General features: G+C 45.3%; 1 protein-coding gene across 2 annotated transcripts in view; it reads right to left on the bottom strand.

The window, feature by feature from the left end:
• The window catches only part of Mpp7 (MAGUK p55 scaffold protein 7), a 179733-nt gene that overhangs the window by 18562 nt on the left and 138959 nt on the right, over positions 1-22212 (bottom strand). For both annotated transcript variants that reach the window (XM_060380624.1, XM_060380625.1), the window contains exon 12: positions 9011-9181. In XM_060380624.1, the coding sequence (XP_060236607.1) occupies positions 9011-9181 (171 nt within the window). The remainder of the gene's footprint in view (positions 1-9010; positions 9182-22212) is intronic.

Below are 22212 nucleotides of genomic sequence, written 5' to 3'. Positions count from 1 at the left end.
GTGAATACAAAGCCATCTCCCGCCCCACTATTTCCACAGCTGGCAAATTACAGGCTCTTAAGTGTCTGTTTCGTGTTACCGGTGCTACAGCCCGGGGTCTCACAAATGCCAGGCAGGTGTGCAACCAGAGTGCCACGTCCTGAGGGCCTAGATCATTTATTTAAATTCCATGCAATGTGTGCTGTCATGGGAGTAAAACGCGAGCGAACTACAGGCACAGGAGCTGAGGGCACCTGGATGTGGGGTCAGGCACTGCGCCCAGAGACACACGCAGCAAAGCAGACCAGGTGGTGAGTGCGCCAGGTACAGTGAGTTTCGAGAAGGAACACGCTAGTTCTCTGCATCCTAACAAGACTCACAGTACACTAAGGAAGAGCGGCTCAGAGTCCCATGTGCATGCTCAAAGCTAAGACTCTGATGCTGGGAAGACAGCATGGCAAAATGGCGCCTGCTGATGGAGTCCCTGAAGCCACAGGAGGGCTATGGATTCCACCCACCTTGAGGCTCAAAAATAAGATGATTATATTCTTGAAAAGAAACAGGAATACCATTGTGTGTCCCTTCCATGTATAGATGGAGTAAACCCAGCCACTTATGCCCACAAAGTACCCCAAATACTAAAGCACAGAGGGCCTGCTCCATGAAAGAAAATGATGGAAAATCAGAGGTTCTTTTCATAGCTCTCAGTCCTGAAGAACTCCCTAGAGAGGCTCTTTAGAAACACAACTCTCATAATTCACACTCTACCGAGGTCATGAGCAGACAAAGTAGAACCAACACCCCTACACAGTCTCCAAACCCAATGATTTAACTCAGGAAACAATCAATCCAAACAAACAAACAAACAAACAAAAACCCTGCGTGTGTCTGATTAGTAACAGGAAGCTATGCCAAAGCCAGGACAGCACCTGTAAATTCTCATCGTACTCCCTGCCCGTCCCATCAGACAACTAAGGATGTCACCCTCGCAAGCCACCTCCAGCCACCCTGCCACAATCACTCATACCAGCCAGCCACGACCACAGCAAAAGACTCTGCCTGGATTTCCCTAGATTTACATTCTCCTAGACTGTGATCTGCAACGGTAGACTGAGCATCACAAAAAGTGCGAAGGAAGGACAGAATTCCAAATCACCCTTGCTATAGAAGTGCTCCCTGATGCACATGATGTAGCTTCCCCATGGGGCTCCTGCCCATTCTGCCCCCAAGCTGGGGAAGAATGCCAGCCTCTTACCGACTCCAAAAAAGAGAGCCAGAAACAAAACCCCACATGCACATCTGCTCCCCATCGCCCCTCTCCTGAGCAGGTACAAGTACATCAGTTTCAGCTGGCTTCTTTACAATCAGAACACACGGTCTATGTGCAGACAATGCAGGGATACGAACAGGCTAACTCATACATGCATCTCAGCCGAGGGGACTCGTCCTACCCTCTAGGATGTAAACCTTTACCACACTTGGTGAGTTGTGCTGATCTGTGCATAGATGATCTTCTGGTTTGTTTTCAATGGTTCTTCCTTGAAAACCTCCAGCTCCTGGGGCTTTGGTTTGATGCGGACTCCAGCGGGAGAGGCTTTCACGTAGCAGGAACCTTTACCGTACCTCTCAAAGTGTCACCCTCATTTTACAGAGGAGAAAGCTAAGACAGTTAGAGGCCACGTGCTTTTCTAAGGGTCCACATGGATATGGCTCTCAGGTTATTCCAAAGCTCCTGTGGCTTGCAAGCCTACACTTCCCCACTTGGCCTACACGGCCATCAAAACAGTGTAGAGGAAACACAACGCCGGGTTCTGCGCTGTCTATGGCGATGGCTCCTAGCGTCCTGCGCTTCTTCACCCCTTCCTCATACCCATACTGTCAACAGCGGTTGCCTAAGCTCGTGGCTAAGGAAACTGGCACAGGCAAGATCTGCTGGCCTCTCAGTATCACAGTGTCTTTGACACTCTGATACACCCTGGGAAGGCTAAAATCACCTTAAGTGTGCACCAAACCTGGACACTCTAGATGCCCATCAGGACACACCTACTGCAAATTTTTCACTTAGGATAAAGGAAAATCAACAATGATGATGCACAAGTAAAGGCCCCCGAAGCTTACTGCACAGACGCTAGCTTATTCACTTAGAATTGAGACCGTAAGCTAAGGCTGATGCACTTTCTAGTTTTCAAAAGAAAAGCGTGTTTACAGTCAAGGCAGAAACGCCTTTCTGAGGGAGGTCCAAGGTTCACAGGACTTGGGTATGCCATGAAACAGAGAAGCTCCAGGAAGCCCAGAAAGCCATGCAATTCACAGTCCCCCCCACCCCAGGGTCACGTAAGCTGAATTGCCTCGGGGAGGAGAATCCTGAGCAGAATGTCCTGAGCTGTGTAGGGATGCAGCTTCTGTCAGTGACCCTTCACGCTGGCACGGCCCTGATGCTGCTGACCGCGGGTCACCCGTGCCCTTGTAAGTAGCCCCATAGGTCCAGTGCTTTGCTGTGTTAGACATGTATGGAGCTGCTTCTTCATTGTGTTTCCAATGTCCTCCCTAGGGTGAATGATGACTGCTCCTGTCACCCCAGGAAAACTTAGAGAACAAACTTAAATTAATTATTTGCGTCATTTAAAAACATTTTGTAGGGTAGGGACAGAGCTCAGTGGTAGAGCAACATCCTAGTAGCTCAAGGTTATAATAAGCAAGTAAACAGGAGCCAGAGAGATGGCTCAGTGGTTAGATGCACAGAGGACCTCGGTTTGGCTCTCAGCATCCACGTGGCAGCTCACAAGTATCACAACTGTAGCTCACAACTACAGCTCCCTCTTCTGGCCTCTGAAGGCACTGCATACAAGTCATGCATAGACATGCATGCAGGAGAAACACACACGTAAAAATAAATCTAGCCAGGCAAAATAAAAAAAATAAATGCGTTTCATAAAATTTTACAGAATCACATTGGGAAGAAAAAAAACAGCATCATGCACATCAAACTCCTGTTAGAAGTGTTTGGGAAAATGGGATTAAATAAAATTTCAACTTAATTATTCTACCTTAATGAAAACAGGCAAGTATGTGACTTTGTTTTAAAAGGTTATTCATTTTAGTCAAAGAAGTACAGCCACGTGAAGTATCAATAAAACGATTGAAAACCCCTCCCCTATTTTATTTTGTTTTTCAAGGCAGGGTCTTACTGTGTGGTACAGGTTGGCGTTGACCTCAAGATCCACCGAGGCTCCTGAATGCTGAAGTACATATGTTTATGAATGGGTAGCAATGTCCCGTGAATGTCGCACTCTTTTTGGATGCCCCTCAAAGTCTTTGATGCCATTGTGTCACCACAGTTGTTTCAGATTTTCATCTTCTTATTTTACAAACATAACTAAGAACTTTTTGTTTCTGGTTGTGTTTTGAGGTTCTCACTGAGCAGCCTGACCCTGTCTTAAAATGGCGGTCAGGGTGCCTCTGCCCCCAGAGTGTATGCGGCCTCACACCTGGCTCATATTCTTACCGCCTGTGACTGATGCTGCCTGTTTTGTTTCAGAATGTTAACGTAGTAGAAATTCAGAGTCAGTTCACTGTTGACAGGGCTTATGCTCTGCAACAGGGTCTCAAGAAAGATCTACATTGTGAATCAGAAACAGATACATCCAACAAAAAGCCAAAAATGCTAAAGGAATGGAGAAAGTATCAAGAGATACCATAAAGCCAGAGCTTGGAGTAATGGCATGAAACTAAGGTATTCTGCAAGAATGCATCAGCAGAATGTCCTCACAGAAGCACACAACTGCAAGCAAGGCTGTGCTCTCATCACGCATGCACACTGGACTTTCAGCCACTACCTATTCATGCAGCAGTGCTACGTCAGAATGAACACTGATGATAACGGTGATGTGCTTATGGTGTAAAGAGTAGCTGAAATTAGTGAAATATGCTACACACACAATATCTTTCTGTGTTTTGCAGTCTAAGGATGAGCACAGGATGATTTTGATTCCTGCCACAGAATATTAGGATACTGTTTCCTTTTTGTATGTGTGCTTTGCAAGTATATATGTGTATGTTGTCCTCCCCTCCCCCGTGTGTGTGTGTGTGTGTGTGTGTGTTTCTAGGGATCTGAATTTCAATCCTCAAGCTTAGTGCTTTATCCACTGAGCAAATGCCAGCCATGTGTAGAGTTTTTCTTAGGACTGATGAGTATCAAATTCAATTTAATGACTTAAATATAGGTAGAGCCTTATAGACGAAAGACTTATCATATTAATAATCTAATAAAACAGTAACTATACAGGGCATGGTCAGTCTACAGAGACGGCCAAGCTACTCAGTAACCACCATAGTAACATTTTAGTGAATAAAGAACTTCTTGTCTAGCCACACTTCTTTCTAATATTCGGACTTATATTCAACAGTAAGTGGAATATTGGAATATTGGAGCAAGCACTATTTATGTTTTCTCCTGCTTTTAGTACATCCTGACACAAGCCAAAATGCTCTGTTATGCGCAGAGAGAGTCCCGGGCATGGATGTGGCTTCCAGTGTGTATCAACGCCAGTGTACTTACGGTGCTTCACATGAAAATTCGGCATTTCCCTACAGACTTTTTTTTTATTGTACTTGGCCAGAGTTTTTACTCTTTACTATCCAGAGGAAAATACCAGAATTACTGGAGTCTACCAGAGGAACCCAAACTGCACCGTTACCTAAAAACAAAACAAAACAAAACAAAACAAAACAAAAAACCTGGTTCATTTGATTTGCTGAAAGATAAATCCAAACAACTCCCTAGGTGTTACTCACATGAGACACAAATTGCAAAATGTCTACTTATCACATTGTAGCAATACTCTTTTACTGCTCTGGGCATAAGATAAAACAGCCATGCTATTATATTTGATCCGTGACCATGGAATGATCGGATTAGTGGGTGGCTGGAGTTCTGTGTTCAAGAGTGACAAATCAAACCCTACAAAGTAGAATTACACATTCACAACAAACCAAATCAGAGCTCATTTCTTCCATCACTTTCACAATGGGAGAAGAATGCTATTCATGGGGCATAGACTCATAGAGCAAACGCCAAAATACGAGCTGAAAACGGAGAAGGAGAAAAAGAGAAGAAAACGTTTGCTGAAGGAACATTACTTTAAAGCAGGTCTGTGGTCCCACCAAGATTCTGTCCCTCTCCCACCCCAGCTATGATGAGAATACAATGCAACTGAATTGTCAAGATCTATCCAGAGCCATCTTCCTCAGCAAAGCGAAGGACACTGTTGATGGTGGCTTCCTTCCTCCCCAACCCTACAGAAGGTGAGCTTTCACTGGGATAACAGGATCTCATTCACAGTCTGTTTTGTCCTAGTCCCAAGCTCACAATCCCCTGCAACAGCACCGCATGTCACCTTTGTGGCTCTCGGCACCTCTAGCACCGATACAAATGGCCTTATCTGCCAGCATGGGCCGCTACAAACAGATTTGTGGTTTATCTCCTCCCACAGAAATAGAGATGGCCGGAGGACAAATGCTCCTGTTGTAACCTAGAGAAGCTGACACTCACAACAGCTCCTGCTCGCTCACTCAGATCCAGTCCTATGAAAAGAACTGTGTCTTGCACCAGAAATGAGCCCCAAGCAGAAAAAGTTCAGATAGACTATAGGCATCAAAAGCCAACTGTGGTTCTAACAAAGATCATATTTGTCTCCTGTACACAGGATTATGATTTTAAGGCCACCACACACTCATAAATTTGATTCTGAATTTCGGTTTTAGAGTAGCGATATATGTTCACAGATATGTGTGTATATATGTGGTCTCCACTGGGGCAGACCCCACAACATTTTAGCCACAGTTCAAAAGAAGCAGTGGGGGTTCACGTGTTCGCAGTCAGTTCTGAGCGTGCGCTTTCTACTCTGCTTCACGCAGCTGTACCATCGCCATCATTGTGTGGAGAAATGATGACATTCTTACAAATGTCCACTTATTCAAAGCACGTTAGCATAGCGGTCTTCAGGCAACCTGTATGATTCAGCCCAAAGGAGGCCCAAATCATACTTACTGCTGGAGTTGTAAATGTGAAATACACAGAGATTTATTGTTCGTTTCCTCCCTATGCTGAATAAGCAGACAGAACAAGTTGCAGATTGTCTGAATATCCACAAGATGAATTTTGCCCTCGCTTTGGCTCAAGCCACAAGAAGGGCTTTCGTGGCTTTTTAGCACCACGGCTTTAGGCTGCTCCTCCCCCAAGCCCACATACATCACTGATTTTATTGCTGTACTTTTGAGAAAGCCGGGTTTTACCAAAGATAAAATATGATGCGCTGTATGAGACAATGTGCTAAATGCCGCACCATCGGGGTCTAACCCTTTTTAAGAAATATTCTTAAATACTGAAGGGAATTTAATAGAAACATCACTGAGGTTTCAGTGACTAAAATGTGGCCCAGGAATAGCATGTTCACCAAAAAGAGGGGTCAAGTGGCCCAGCTCTCAGGAGGTTTATTGTGATTTCTTGAACACTGCGTCTGAGAAAAACCACATTGAGAGAAAATATTCTGTATCTCCCCAGTGATATTTACCTAACACTCTGTAAGCCAAGGTCATTACTCCCCTGGTTTAGATGATGTGGGTTAAAGAACCTGCAAGCTGTGTTCCCATCCTCGAGGGAACATGTAAATTAAGCAGAATTCCCAAACTGTGCATCCATTACGTAAACGCTTCTTTCTGAGGGTCGGCTGCTAAACAAGCTAACTCACCATCATTTCAGATGCTGGGGCTCAGGACCAGCAGGGCTCTAAGACTGCAACACTTCCTGTTTGTTTTAAGGCATTTTCAGATGGCTTGAATGGCTTTTTACTCAGACTTTATTAGGTGTTAGCAGCAAGTCTGAGTCTTTGCTGTCCTAGCAACACTCTTATCACCTCTGCTTCTCAGATGAGGAAACAGGACTGGGAACATGTAGTGACGAGCAGGGGAGCAGGGTGATCCCAGAGGCTCCTCTCTTCTCTTTCACCTCTGCTGAAGAGATGCGGAGCTCCACTCTACCAAACGCCCCTGCCAAGCTGTGCTGTCCCTTACAGGCCCAATGCCACGCCCTCACTTGAAACTGACTTCTATTTCAGATGCAGTACACAGCAGAAGGTCATTTTACATAGTGTTTACAGGGCCTCACTAGAACTAGTCTGCTACCCAGGGTCAGCTTCTCCACTATCCTGGTGTTAAGACTGTAAACCAAAAGGAACTTTTTATCACTATTAGTGAACTATCTCAAGTACTTGGCTTTGATGACAGACGGCTGCCATCGTATCCTTCTGCTGGCTCCCCCTCTCCTAAGGCAAGTCCAGGATGCCTGGCTCAATCTGTCTATCTTGCGTGTACAAGCTCCCTCTTCTCCCCAGCCCTCTGAAGGAGGGTTGGCTCTTTCTTTTCCAGAACTATCAACCTCCCTCAAGAGCTTGCCTGTCTTCACTCTTCTCTGGCTCACCACACAGAGCCAGACACACTCAACCACCTACTCTCCCTCAGCTCTTGCAGAGATGGCTTTATGGTCAGGGCTTAGAGGAGAAGAAAAAAAAAATGGCATGGTTCCTTCTCCTTCCTTTTAGTCCCCAAAGGAGAGAGCGAAACTACAGCAGCGTGATAATGCTAAGGGGAAGGCTCGCCTGGAAGGAAGGGAAACCAAGAGTGGCAGGGCCATGATTTCCCCTTTTACCACACTGCATGGCTCCTGGGCTGAGCAGGGAGGGGAGGGAAGGGGAGGGTGGCTGATGAGATGCATGTCAGAAGGAGGAGTGGCAGCATGGACAATGGGCCAAAGATGGTGAGGAAGAGGTCTCAAGTCTCAAGTAGCCTCCTTTTAGGACCAAGGATTCAGCCATGACCCCGGGGTGCTGTGTAGACTGAAATCTGGAGAGCTTGCCTCCTTTAAGGATTCAGCCATGACCTCGGGGTATTGTGTGGACTGGAGTCTGGAGAGCTAGCCTCCTTTTAGGACCAAGGATTCAGCCATGACCTTGAGGTGCTGTGTGAGCTGGAATCTGGAGAGCCAGAAGCACAGCAGAAATGCTCCCCTTTCAGGTGTGGCTAGAACTCAGAGAGGTAGGCTTCACTAAGAGAGGAAAATCGGAATTTCCTTTGAAGTGTGCAATCGTGAATAATTTCAGTATTGGCCAGGTTAATGACCAACTCTGTATCACCTCCCGCAAACCACCAGTGTCAGCTAAAGCGTAATGAGATTACAAAGCAATGCTCCTTATTCAGGTGGCCGATTGCTCACCCTTCCATTTAATCTCATTCCCCAAACTGTCATCTTCAGTTTATAACGTAAGGATTAACAAGAGACACTTTGCTCCTCGGCCCCAGACTTCTGGAAACCCATTGGCTTCAATCCTGGATGCTGGCACAGCTCTCCTCACACTTTAAAAGAGATGCAGTGAGGGACGGGACGGAGGAACATAAGGACATGGGAGTCATATGAAGGCTGGATATGACCCTGGCGAGGGTGTCGGTGTGGGTCCAACCAGCCACTGCAGAAGCAACCTGCCCACTCCTCACCTTTCACAGCACTGGGGAACGAACGCAGTGCCAGGCAGGCGCCCTCCCCGGAGCCATGTTCCTCCCCCACACTCTTTAAAATGGTTTGAAACTTGCTACTCTTCTAACTCATTCCACGATGATCTAACTGCTATACGAACCTCACAGCACGGCAACTGCCTCAAGATGAATGGAGAAGAACATCATTTACAAATATTCAGTGCTCTCGGTGCTTCTGGTGTTCCAATGAATGTGCTGCCCGTCTCCAACAGAGGCCCCATAGCATACCCGGCCGCTCAAGCTGTGCCTCCAAAGCATTAAAACAACACACACACACACACACACACACACACACACACACACACACAGCCAAGCAAACACGTTAGACAAGCAAGGCGTTTGAGGCATAGGCAATTTTAACTTGAAAACCTCCAGCTACAATAAATTTCCAATTTTAACTCTGGTGTTTTTCTGATGTGCTCAGAATTATCAACAAAACACTTACCAACCAGGACAACAAGCCTGTATTTCTCGTGAGTCTGCCGGCGGTACGGCGTCACCTCTTCATATGTGGGCACGTCAGCTGTGTCATACTGGTCGCTCTTCTTGCATTCATACATGGACTTATTTGTCTTCTTATCTTTCCTGCTAAGACGGAAACTTCTTCTAAAACCAGCTACAATAAAAATATACATGTATGTTTAGAAACGTTTGGTGTGTTTCCAGCTAAAAGTCAGAATCCCCCAAACCGAATATTAAAATCTTCTGTAAAACTCCACAATATAAAATAAAATTCAACTATCCTGTAAATATACAAAAGTAGATTTGCTTGAAAAATAACATGGGGGGGGGCTGGTAAGAACAGTGCCTGCTGAGGCCACTTCAATCTCTAGAACCGACACGAAAGAGAGGACGGAGTTCCTCGGCTGTCCCTGACCTCCACAGAGAGGCTATGCCACATGCGCATTCACACATGTCCACACACACACATGAAACAAACAAAATACAATAAAAAATTAACGATGAAGAGTAATAAACTGCATCCATAGACTACTTTGGGTTCTTCCACAAAAATGAAACAACCTATGTATGAATTTTGGAGCCTATATAAGAAGTGAATAATTATTCCCTCTGGGTTGAAGGAAGTAAAAGGAATCAAAAGTAAGGCACTCCTAGAGTAACGGTGGTCAGGGCTGGACTGAAGTGCAGCGGGCCGAGTACTTGCCTGGCACGCACGATGGCCTGGGTTGGAGACCTGTGTAAAATGGGCTCTGTGCTGTGTATGTGTAATCCCAGTGTTTGGGAGGTGGAGGCGGGAGGGCCAGAAATTCAGGGCCATCCTTGGCTATATAGTGAGTTTGAGGCCAGCCTGGGTTACATGAAACCAAGTCTCAAAAAAAAAAAAAAAAAAAAAAAGAAGTGAGCAAATATGGAGTTATCTGAGAGACCTGATGGAGTTGAGTTTAATAATAATAACAAAGTCAGCAAAGACTTTTGCAATGGACAGAGACATTACAAATAGCTTAACAAGAAATTTTAAGTCAGCGAAGATATTCTGCACAGAGTAACAACAGTCATTCTTGGACTCTTGGAGAGTAACTGCTTTTGAGGCAATCCTGGGTTACTAGGGAAGTAAGGTCTTCCTATGAGGAGGAGTCACACCTTAGTTCCCGCAGGGACAAAGAGAAGCCGTGAATAGGACCAGTCAGTCACAAAACCCACCGTTGTCTCGCGGGGTGAGGCAGAGGGAAGCATGCCACCCTGGCCAGTGAGGGTGCTTGGTGGGGAGACAATATGGGTTCTAAAGCCACGTGGACGAGAAGCCAGCATCCTGTGAGGGGCTTAGAAAAGCCTCCGATCCTGTCTCCCTAGGACCCCGAGGAACTGCTGAGAACCTGGTCCTCCAAGCATCCCTTTGCTAGCTCCACCTTCCCAACAACCCGCCACAGGGAACCCAGGCACTTACCATTTGGCTGGGATCAGCACAGGGGTCTCAGACCTGAGGCCCCGCCTAAGCTAGCAGAGTCTACTTATCCGTGCCCCCAACACGGTGATGGTGACTGGATTTGTGATTAGTTATTCTGACTGAAAGAGGTGGGATGCTGGCATCGAGGGGTCTAACTGCAGTCAGTAGAAATGTTGGGTACAAGCATCATCCAACACAAACGGAGTCCTACAGCTAAAACCGGAGAAAATTCTGATCTGATTCCTGAGAAACTGCCTAGCTAGTTGGGTCTCTTACAACCCACTGACGCTTTTACTCCTGCTATAAACAAGGAACGGAGCGCAGGAAAGGGGAGAGGGCAAGCAGATTTCCAAAGCAAGGCTGAAAATGATGGGCGTGTACTTCACAGAATGGGCGGTGGAGTCTTTTCTGTGGTGCTTCCCCTGAAACGGGGACTTAAAAATTTACCAAACTCAGATTTAAAAGACAGCTGCCTCAAGTACAAGCCCACTCTGTTCTACCTCTAAAGATGTCAACCAAGAGAGCCAGACACATGGACTTTCCAGCAGACCTGAAGTTGTGCAGAACACTGGAGGGCCCAGGCCGGGGACTGTTAGGCTGGAATTCAGCTCTACCTTCAGCTTTTCAGGAGCTCTGTCCTAGACCTGCCTTGCCTAAAAGCTCCCTTTACAAAACCCAGGAGGAAAACTGGCCAGTGGTTACCGAATTCTGGAGAGTGGGAGATCGGCAGAGGCTGGGGGGTGGAAAGCGAGGGGCTGCCCTGCCACGCATCTCTGCATGCATACATGATGAGCCATGCATCTCTGCATGGATACCGGGTGAGCCGTGCATCTCTGCAGTTTGAGGAGTCTGCTGTAAGGCTTATTTCCTGTAGCTCAGAACACGTATAAACAGCAGCACCCCTCCCAGGGTGGTGAGGACAGGCCTCTCCTGCCCTTGCCCATGGCAAAGACTCCTGCATGTGCCTTAAAGGTCTGCGGCGCGCTGGGTGTCTCCCACTATCTGACTGGGCCTTTAGGGCAAGCATGGATTCCTACAGCACAGACTCCCTCAGAAAGGAGAAAAGTCCATCTGAGAGCCCATTAATCAATTTTAAATGGGCTCTTGGAAAAGAGAAAAGATCGGTAAAATGAAAGCCAGATTTAAATATGTGACTCAGGGACAGGGTGTCACTGAGGTGTACTATGGCATGTGGCTTCCATGAGGCCTTGGGTTCCCTTATCTTCAGTGCTACAACTGATAAACAGTTATTTTAAATGCCTTACTGACCAGTCATTGTAAAGAAACACATCAGAACGGCTAAGTGTGTGGTAACTATTCTTTCTTTCACGTTCTCTTCGAGAAATGCATGTACTTTTTTGTCGCCAAACTCACTTTTTAAAAGCATCCATTCTTCCAATCTTACGACTTTTTTTAAACTTACTTTTCTACATCATCAGTGTGTATGTATTATTTACACTGCCACTTTATATATATATATATATTTATATTTATATTCATATACATACATACTCAAATTTGATAATATACACATGTAAAGAAAACAGGAAAAAAATTTCAGCTCAGAATCAACAGTTAACAAGTATGAAATCTAACTTTATTATTAAAATCTTTTTTCGGGCAAAAATCCAAAACCCAAACACACCCAAGTATACACACACACACTCGCACCCCTGCACGCTACCCAACACCCAAACTCAGATCATTTTTCTAGAAAGTACCCTTCCACAGCTTGTGTTCCCAGCCTGCAGCTGGAAAGGAGTGATGCGCCCATCAGCCCTGCACGGAGAGTCTCCAGGAGAATACATCCTATCCCAGAGGCGGGGGCTGCTAACAACTTCTTGACTTTGGATCTTCCTTGGTTCTCTTACTAAAGGAGCCTTAACGGCACGGAGCTAAGGGGAAAGTCAGCAGCGCTTCTGTTCGGATAAACGACAGTGACACAACGTCCAATAGGACTCGGTCAGTGCTGCGCTCCGCAGACCGCCTGTGGGAGCAGACGGTGAGGAACTCTCTCACCCTCTCAGGGCACAGCTTCACGCGACATGTACTTTCCTTAGGCTTCATCTTTTTGTAATTTGTAGTGGGCCCAACATTTCTATGGACAGGTTTATTTCCGGGGAAGGTTATCCACAGCTGCCAGAAGTCTGTGTCCCTGAGAGGAACAGCGAATTTTATTACAACAGAAAAGTGACATCAGAGTGGGACGCAGATGCAGGACACGGCTCTGCAGAAGTGACAATTCACAGTGGCAGGCCCATCTGTCATGTAACCCTACAGCTCTGCTTTAAAACGCGAGCCATGAAGGGGTGAGGAGAAAGAAAATGGCTTGTTACCGGGGCCCAGCTGTAGACGGAACCTGTGACCTCCTGAGGACACTCGGCTGACAGTGGGGCTTTTCTGGCCCAGGACTCCTCCGGTGGGCTAATATCACGGCCCGTTGGCAGGCTGCGTACTGTTCTCCTTCTTTAAAATCTTCAGGATGTGGCGGCTGTCAATCTGGGTGTCACTGCTATCAAAGGTGGCCGTGGGGCTGAACGTTTTCACCTCGTGACTCTTGGCCTTCCTTGTTTCTCCTGGCACTGCCTGGTGACACCTGCATATACACATCTGTGTGTGTCAGCAGGCCTGGGAGCGCCTCCCAGAGCTACGTCGATGGCGTGCTGGAGTCCTTTCTTTGCTTTTGTTCTCCCCCACTGCTTTAAGAACTCTGCTCTTCCTACATCTGATAAATATTCTCCCACATACTTCTAAATTTTAAGAAAGGGGATGCATGGCTTTATACTTAATTTTTTTTTTAAATCCCATCTGGAATCGCTCAGATGTAATCATTACATCAAGTCTGTAAAGTGTGGCTGTAACTTTCTATTCTTCTATATAATTAACCGATGGTTCTAAAAGTCCCGAAGGAGAGGACCGCCATACAACCTCATATTGAGACATATGTGCAAAGGCTTTCAATTGTTTATGCCGTAACAAAAAAGGATCAGGTTCTCAACCGGAGCTGAGCTCATTCTCCGGATCATATTGTCACAAAAACATGCTTGCAAATGGTGGCAGCGGACGGGCTTACTGAGAACAAATCGGTGGCAGGCGCTCCTCAAAGCACCTGGGGCGGGTTCGCTTACTCTTTCCCCAGCAACTCCAGGAGGGGGTTTGGTGTGAATGGCCTTCACTGTAATAAAAAGCGATAGCTGAAGCAGGGCTTAAGTATTCCACAATAAAACGAGGTCACAAACAAAGTGAGAAATGCCACCCTGTGCTCACAGGTGTGGGAAAACGATGAGCCCCTGACACAATGCAGCAGGAAGAACCTATCAAAGGAAAGTATCAGTTTATTTTACAGATTAAAAGGTTTCTTCTGGGAATGTTTTGTTTTTTTTCTTTTTCTTTTCTTTTAGCAAATTAAGTAAGCATTATGTTCCTGTTTTTAAGGTGAGTTATAAAACACAACAATACAAGACTGTGTCACTGGCCTCAAGCAGCTCTCATCCTGCTGGGATACAAAAGGCTGTTCTCATACGCTTAAAACACACAAGCCTGGCTGTAACTTGGGACTCTTTGAAGGATTTAGAATGTCTGATCTGACACATATTATATATGTAACTCTGTTGTAATCTGGTTATTCTCAAAACTTGCCTCATATTCCTAGCATGTAGTTACACACACTACGTCTGTATAACAGTAGCCAAGAGTATGGAATTTAAGAAGCATTTATGATGGAAATAAGCTTTAGCATTATAGAAAACAGCACATCTCTCTACAACTTCACACACTGATATTATTTTTAATAGTAAAAATACTGTAGAAAAAAAACAAAATAAGGAGAATATGGAAATAGTTAAATGATAAAATAACCTCCCAGAGAAACAGGAGTGAAACCATTAAAATTATAAAAGTATACAGTACAATAGAAGCAATATAATAATAATTAGAAGAACCAGGCAGAACCCAATAATTGTGATTAACAGGAGCTTTGGTTTTGCTGCTACAAACAGTGCTATGAATACAGAAATATAGCAGAAAGCACATTAGCAAAGCAATGGCTGTACTGGGTGGAGGGACTACAACTATTTTATTGTTCAAGCCTACTACACTCTGTGACCTTACAATTTGACAGGAAAACAAAAAACAGTTTAGAATATACGAGCACACAAATGAAACTGGATCTAGACAGAAACAGCTGTGTGGCTCTCTCAACACGGGGTACAAAGTACAAGCATGCTCCCTATTTCAGAAGCAGGATCCAGGCTCCAATATTCTGAAGTGATTACACAAACACCAAGTTTCTGTGTAAATGATAATTAGAAATGGCCGATAAAATCAAATACACAGAAAACAATGAAAGCGAAACCAATGGACTACTATAAAAAGCATAATGGAGTATACAAAATCAAGATCAAGAAGACAAGAGAACCAGAAGACAAAACAAAACAAAACAACTGAGGACAAAAGGAAATACATTGTTTCAAAAGCTCAAAATTGATTAAGACAGCTAAGGAATTTACTACAAAATCACAAGTCACCATATTCTTTTGCTCCTACAAATAAGCCACTTCAATGAAGAGTAAATGTTTTAATTCTTATGTTTGTTTGTTCGTTTGTTTTTTTAATATTGTGTCATTCAATGCTCGCTACACAGTGAGCTCGGATGTCCTCCAGGCCGAGCAAAGCCCACTGACAGCGCTACAGGCACCCGCGGGTGCTAGCGATGGACTTGGCTCTCCTTCCCTCGGAGAGAATAAACATCCAGCCATCATGCGCTGGGTCAGGCAGACGGCTTCAGTAACTGATTTCAATTACTTTACATAACCGATCCCTGGTCGATAACATCAGACGCTGTGCATTGCTAATGTTTAAACAAGCTTTTCCTAGGTTTACATTTCATAGAGGTTCAGTGTATGAAGAGAAATCTTAGGAAATTTTCAAGAATCCTAGCAGTGCAAATAGGTCACAGGTACCTCAAAACTCAGAGACTTACAGAGAATCACTCTCAACCTCCTTATTGTAGAAAAAACAAACAAACCCACAAACATATAATGACGCAGACACAGTCGAAACAAAATTTCAATTTTTCCTAAAAGGAGCCTAAAATTAAGCACTTTACAGCTTTTATCTCCATTTAAAATATACTGAAATACAGGTCCCATTTTTATAAACTGGGAGCACCGCCAAAAACATCATATGAAAAAGATTTTTTTTTGCATCTTAAAAATCAGAACAATTTAACCATGCAAATATTTACGTAGTATCTAAATCATAAGAAGGAGTAAGCTTTACTATAAAGGAGTGTTTAAAGAAGATTTTTAAAACCCCGCGGAGACACCAATAAAAATCAAACAGCTGGAAATTATTCTACAACATGAGGTTCTTGACAAGAAGAGGGAGAACGCTTCCTCAGACATACTCTGATCACAAGGCTGGTGCCCTTAGCCAGTCGACAAAGGCGTGATGACACTCCAGGGACCTGGCCCTCATTCAGCATCCCCGAGAAAGAGATGCCCACACAGTCACATGACTTTAGTGTTTCTTTGCTGAGTTGGTGCTGGGTAGTAGGTCAATTAAACATTATCCCAGAGACAACGGATGAGGACTAAGCACATCTTAAAGAGACAAGTACCATCCTCAGTGGGTGAAGGTCTGAATTGCAGTGGGGCTGGGGGGTAGGGAGGCAGGGTACGAGCAGAGAACTGTGGACAGAAAACCCGGGAGAACGGGACACGTGAGCCGTCCTGCCATCTCATGGTGCAAAGAAAAAACTGCCAAAGAAAGGATACTGTCACAATTGTGTTAGGCTACACATACACTCTGAGTTTTCACTGCACAGGGGGCAGGAGGGGAGGCTTCTAAAACCCACCTCCAGCATGCTACAGGTCCACAGCTTCCTTTCAGTTGAGATGCGTTCAAACGGTCCTGACACCACCCAGCTCATTTCAAGTTAGAAATAAAACGAAAACTTAGAGTCACCAACTCAACCCTGAAAGCTAAAATATGACTAAGATATGAAGTACAAGTTCCAAAGGAAAAATAACTTCTATCTTATTTCTTATCACACTAAGACCCCTAATTCATTGTTCAGAAAAACAATTGGAAATACACCAAAACATCAACACACACACACACACACACAAGAGAGAGAGAGACAGAGAGAGAGAAACTGTATGAGAATTTAATTTTTTCTCAAGCAGCTAATAAAGAAATGAGCTCTTTTCTTTATACTTTCAGAATTATGAGCTCTTATACTTTCAAAATTATGACAAAATACCGTATGCACATATAAAAACTACAGCTCCAGGCAGAGGGAAAAATTGGATTTGAAACTTTAGTAGTTTTTTTTTTTTTTCCTTAGTTTGAGACTATCCTTAAAACCTAAAATGCTCTGAGCAGAAATAGTTTCTGTCAGGAAACAAATATTTCCAAGCAGGAGTCCAGACACACTGATATTCTGCAGAGGTCTTTTCTGTTCAAGGAAGAACCTGTATTTAAAAAAAAAAAAATGCTTCTCCATATTCTCTTTGCACAAATTCCATCTCCTGGAAAACTTCACGGCAGCGATTTAAACACAGCTGCACTCCCCACCCCGCGCCCTTCAGTAAGGGAGCAGGCTACTGGACTAAATGGGCATTTTCACTCGATTATAAAATCAGCTGTGTTCTCAAACATAAGAGAACCATGGGGGACATAAGAACCAGCCCTAAGAAAAGCATACAGACCTAGAGAGAGAGAAACAGCAACTTTTTAAAAAGTAAGACCATGGAGTTCTGGTTTTATTATTTAACTTTAGGCTAAATACTCCGGTTAACTAGAGAGGAAAGTGCAGGTCCCAACACTGATCTTGTTTTAAAAGAATGCACGGTGTGTTCCAGCAAGGACAGAAGCACCAAAAAAATCAATTCTTCAGGAAATCCTTTGCAGCAAAGTATTAGAAAACACATACTTGATGCACAGGGCCTCCTGGACTGATGAGAACAAAATTCCTGTAGTGAATTAGCTGAGAAAAATAACCAATGATTCATATCAGTGTCAGACACTTGCTTCATGCAATGATGTGGGGCAAAGGCAAGAAAAGAAATAGGTTTTAAAGAGGGGACAAGTGAAAAAGCCCAAACTCTAGCTTCCACATCACTCACCAAAGCGAGGGGACTTTCCAGACCTTTAATCCCAGTTCTATGTGGCAAACACACACTTGTGCCATCCACCAACCAACGACAAGCTCACACATACCTAGGGTACCTCGGTACATACACTATGTATCGAGCATCGGCAAACTTAAGTACGGGCAGCTCCCGACTTCCAGGGACTCAACTTTAAAATGCATTACCTTCTACAATTTCTCTTTACAGTGTGCTACTGATTTATCTTCACGTAATTACAAAGCACAGACTACAGACAGCTGGCACTGACTGTCCAGCAACCCAGCTCCTTCCTGCCTACCAATAAGATGGCCAAATCTTTTTCCCAGAGGACGACGCTGCCCTTTGAGAGTCTGGTTCCGTGCCAGTCAGAATGGTACCACACAGTAAGCCCTCTCTGCGATGCCTCGGGGAATGCAGGCTGAAAGAGCGAGTGTGCAGGTGGATTACAAATGCAATCCCAGAACTCCAGAGACCCAGGCCAGAGGCCAGAAGCGTGTGACTGCTGCCCTGGAACTGGAGTCATGGGTGCTTGCAAGCTATCCCATGTGGGTGCTGGGAGCAGAAGCTGAGGCTTCAGGAGCAACAAGCTCTTGACTGCTAAGCCTTCTCTCCAGCCTCTTTTCAGGGAAGGAATTTGGCTGTAGGATTAGGGGGTTTACCTACACACTGCTTCATGCTTGATTTTCACATACGTCAAAGAACGTGAAAATAACCAAACGCTTTCCCAGGGCTGTGACAACAAATGAGGCCACAATCCTGTGCAGGAATAAAAGACACTGCTCCGGGGACATGCTTCTGCAAGGCAGAAAACGTCTGCTTTTCCTCCTTCTTTGGATATGGACATGGGTGACAAAGAAGGGTGAGGACCTAAGACAAGCCACAGCCTCAGATACTTTAATTAATCTTTGGAAAAGGTCAGACAGAAAGACCAAATTCCTAGGTGCTTTTCCAGGGACCTCTCAGGGCCAGATAAATTTGTAATGTGGCAAGCATGGACACAAACCTATCTTGTACAAGCCAAGGATCTTTCAGGCAAGTTGGCTGCAGTGCGCCTGGGGAAGCAGCCTGGTGTGCTGGGACAGGCTTACCAAATGCTAAGGACCAATTCCATCTGGCTGACTCCGGCAACTCGGATTAGAGAAACAGTGGACATGAAAAATAGATCAGCTCTCAAAAAAAGGATTTTTCTCTTCAAAGCAACAGTTATCACAGACAGATCTCAAGTTTTAGAAAAGACAAGTGGTGTAACTCAATGGCTATAATCTTAGTACTCAGAAGGCTCAAGCAGGGGGATCATAAATCTGAGATAGCCTGGCAAAAGAGCACGATTCTGCCTCAAAAAGCCATAAACAAGGGTCTGGAGAAATGGCTCAGCAATAAGAGCACCGGCTGCTCTTCCAGAGGTCCCTGGTTCAATTCCTAGCACTCACAAGGCAGCTCACAACCACCTGTAGCTCTAGTTCCAAGGGATCTGTTGCCCTCTTATGGCCTCTGCGGGTACTGCATACACACGGTATACTGCCATACCTACAAGAAAGCATGCCTGCACATAAAAAACAAAACAAAACAGCGCTCTCCCCAATCATATATCACAGAAGTTACAATGTTTTTTGCTCCCACATTGCTCAGGTATTTGACCAAGATTATTATGGAGATTCCTCTTGGTACTAAATAATAATATTCAAAATAGCTGTTCCAGAAGTAGTAAAACAGATCATGATGTGGGTGAGCTGTCTCTATCAGGTGAAGGCTTTGACAGACGGCCTGAAGGCCTTCCTGTCTAGTCTATTTTTGTAAGTTTTCATGGTAGAAAGCTACTGGACCTGGGCATGCGCATTCCATCCCAGCTAACTGCCGCCTGTTTTTGCCCTCCTCTCCTGACTCCCCTGCCTCGAATCTTCACTTCCTTCATCTCCTGGTTTCCATCCCCTTGCTGTGGGGCTCCTCTCTCATCTGGACACTGCTCACTTTTCGGGTTCTCTCATCTAGCTTCATTGTTTTAATAGATTCCAATGTTCACAACTTCCAAACTGGTGGCCTCAACTCCACACACCTCTCCCACTGCCAATTCCACACATAGTGCCCCAAACACAACATCCACGTGGCCCACCCCTTCAAAACATTTAACTCATAAAACATAAAACATTTAACTCCATTCTCGGCATTACAGACCACATCCTCTGACCCACTTCTGCAACATGTCCAGAATCTAGTCTTCCACTTCCGCCAGTGGAAACATCCCTGTTCAAACACATCATTTCTTACTTAGAGCGCTGCAGCCTCTCTCTGCCTCTGCACTGCTTCCTTCCAGGCCCTCAGCCCATCAGACAGTGTGACCCTTGAACATGCAAGTCATGTTTCCGCCTTGCTCAGGGCCTCCGATGAGTCCCCATCGTCTATAAAGGCTTGTCCCACTTAGCATGTCCTGCCGCACAGACTTTAATGTCTACGCCCCCGGCTTGCCTTCATTCTGCTCTAGCCACGCAGGCCCTCCGGCACTGGTTTCCTCAGGTGCGGCAGACACTCTGCCTCACAGTCCTGCGCCATGTTTATTCCACTGCTTAGGTGCTTATTTCCCACAGGGCTCCCCTCAGCTCTTTGACCACACGAGATCTTTTCAGGGAGGCCTTCTTTGGCCATCTGATGTAATAAAACGGCTCCTTTGTTACCATGTTTTCTTCTGCTTACTGCCATCATAAGGGTTAAATGCCTTGCCCCCTTCGCTGCTAACTAGCAGCTTTTCCATCTTACAGTCCTGGGATTAGGCGATTCACTTACCTACCCCCACTTTCAACTGATGATACAGTATACAATACAGTACTCCCCAGTTCATCCCTCAATCCATTCACACTCCCACGGCTTACGTCACTTAGTTATGCATCGCCACCCTAACGTCCACTTGCTTTTACTATTGCTCCCTCCTCTCATCTGGGGTTGCCTGACGTACACCAGAACGGCATCTTGCAAACACAGCTCTCTGCCTTCTCCAGAGCAGCTATCACCATAGCTCACAAGAGGCATGGTGACTGCACTTCACCCATCAATTCCCAACTCTGGTCCGGTCACCCCATTGTTTGAACTCTTATCTACTCTAGTCTTACCTGGGTTCTGGTCAACCAGTTATTTTCCCTAGCATATGCAAAACTTTATCACAGGCTCCACCAGCAATTCCTACAGAAGGTATCCCTGTCTTTAATCACTACAATACCCCTATTCTCGGGCTAGAACACCACCTGGAGGGGGAGGAGTGGATGGCCTGGCTGTTGAGAGCACTGGCTTCTCTTACAGAAGACCTGGGTCCTCGCACCAGCCACCCACACTGTGACCCACATCACCTGTTCTCAGCGCTTCTGAGGAACATGGCGCACAGACACACAAGCAAGCACACATATATGTTAAAATAAAGAAGAGTCAATAATAAAACATAAATAAACCAAAAACCTGCCTTGAACTCCCTTGCTGTCTTTCGCAGTCCATCTGCCGCCATTGACACCTCACATTTTGGCTTCCAGGAGTTTAGGCGTCTTTCAGGTGGCGTCCCTAATGCTGGCTGCCAGACCGCAAGGGCATTCCAGCAGAACCCCGTGCTGGCCGAGGACAGCCATGCTGCTTACCACCCTTTCGCTTTGGGGCTTTAATTCATATCTACTGATTAACTATCCAATCCATTTTGTACAATTTCAACATGCTACGGTAGAAACATAGACTAAAAACCCCTATTCTGATTTTCACGTATACTTTTATTCAAATGATGCAGAGCATTAAACGCAGAGGAACCTCTAGAAAGTGCAAGGAAGTGGCCCGATGTTTAATATCTCATATTACCAAGTAACCAAATTAATACATAACTTACCTATAGATCGCCCAAACTTAGACATGAGCTACTGTAACACCTGCCTCTCCCACAATGTCCAGCACACGGCTAGGCCCTCCTGCTAACGACAAATCCTCCCCTCCCCCTGCCAGGCAATGGCTGCAAGAGCATCTATTGAGGATTGTCTCTGAGCACCTCAGGTGACGGCTGCACCTCTCTGGATTGACACACTGCGTGTTCTGCTCCTCACATACACGTGAGCACACTCACCACGGGGCTGACGTGGAGTGAGGAGAAGTGACCTCATCGTCTCTGCCTTTGAGGGTGAAAATGGCTGCGCACCTCCCAGGGTCCATGACCCACACTGGCTCTGCCTTGGCCGGGAGGTCTACTGTGCTCACTCTTGGAGAGCCTCTTCTTGGTGCTCTCAGGAGCCCCGAGAACCTTGTTCGGAAGCTTTCGAAGGGATGAAAGAGCACTCAAGGGGCTGTGAAGGGGCTCGGGGTACAGGAGCTAACTTCTGATTCTCGGTATCAGGCATGGTGAAGACCTTTTCCCTGCACCAATCCTACATCCAACAGAGGGCTAATATCCAACATATATAAAGAACTCAAGAAGTTAAATACCAGTAAACCAAATAATCCAATTAAACAATGGGGCACTAAACAGAGAATGCTCAACAGAAGAATATTGAATGACTGAGAAGCTCTTAAGGAAATGTTTAACATCCTTAGTCATCACGGTAATGCAAATCACCTGACTCTTATGCCCATCTTATGCCCATCAGAAGG

This window comes from Meriones unguiculatus, chromosome 3 (genome assembly GCF_030254825.1).
Source record: "Meriones unguiculatus strain TT.TT164.6M chromosome 3, Bangor_MerUng_6.1, whole genome shotgun sequence".
Classification (NCBI taxonomy): domain Eukaryota; kingdom Metazoa; phylum Chordata; class Mammalia; order Rodentia; family Muridae; genus Meriones; species Meriones unguiculatus.
Note: the sequence above shows the minus strand (reverse complement) of the source record. Positions and strands in the feature narration are given on the sequence as shown.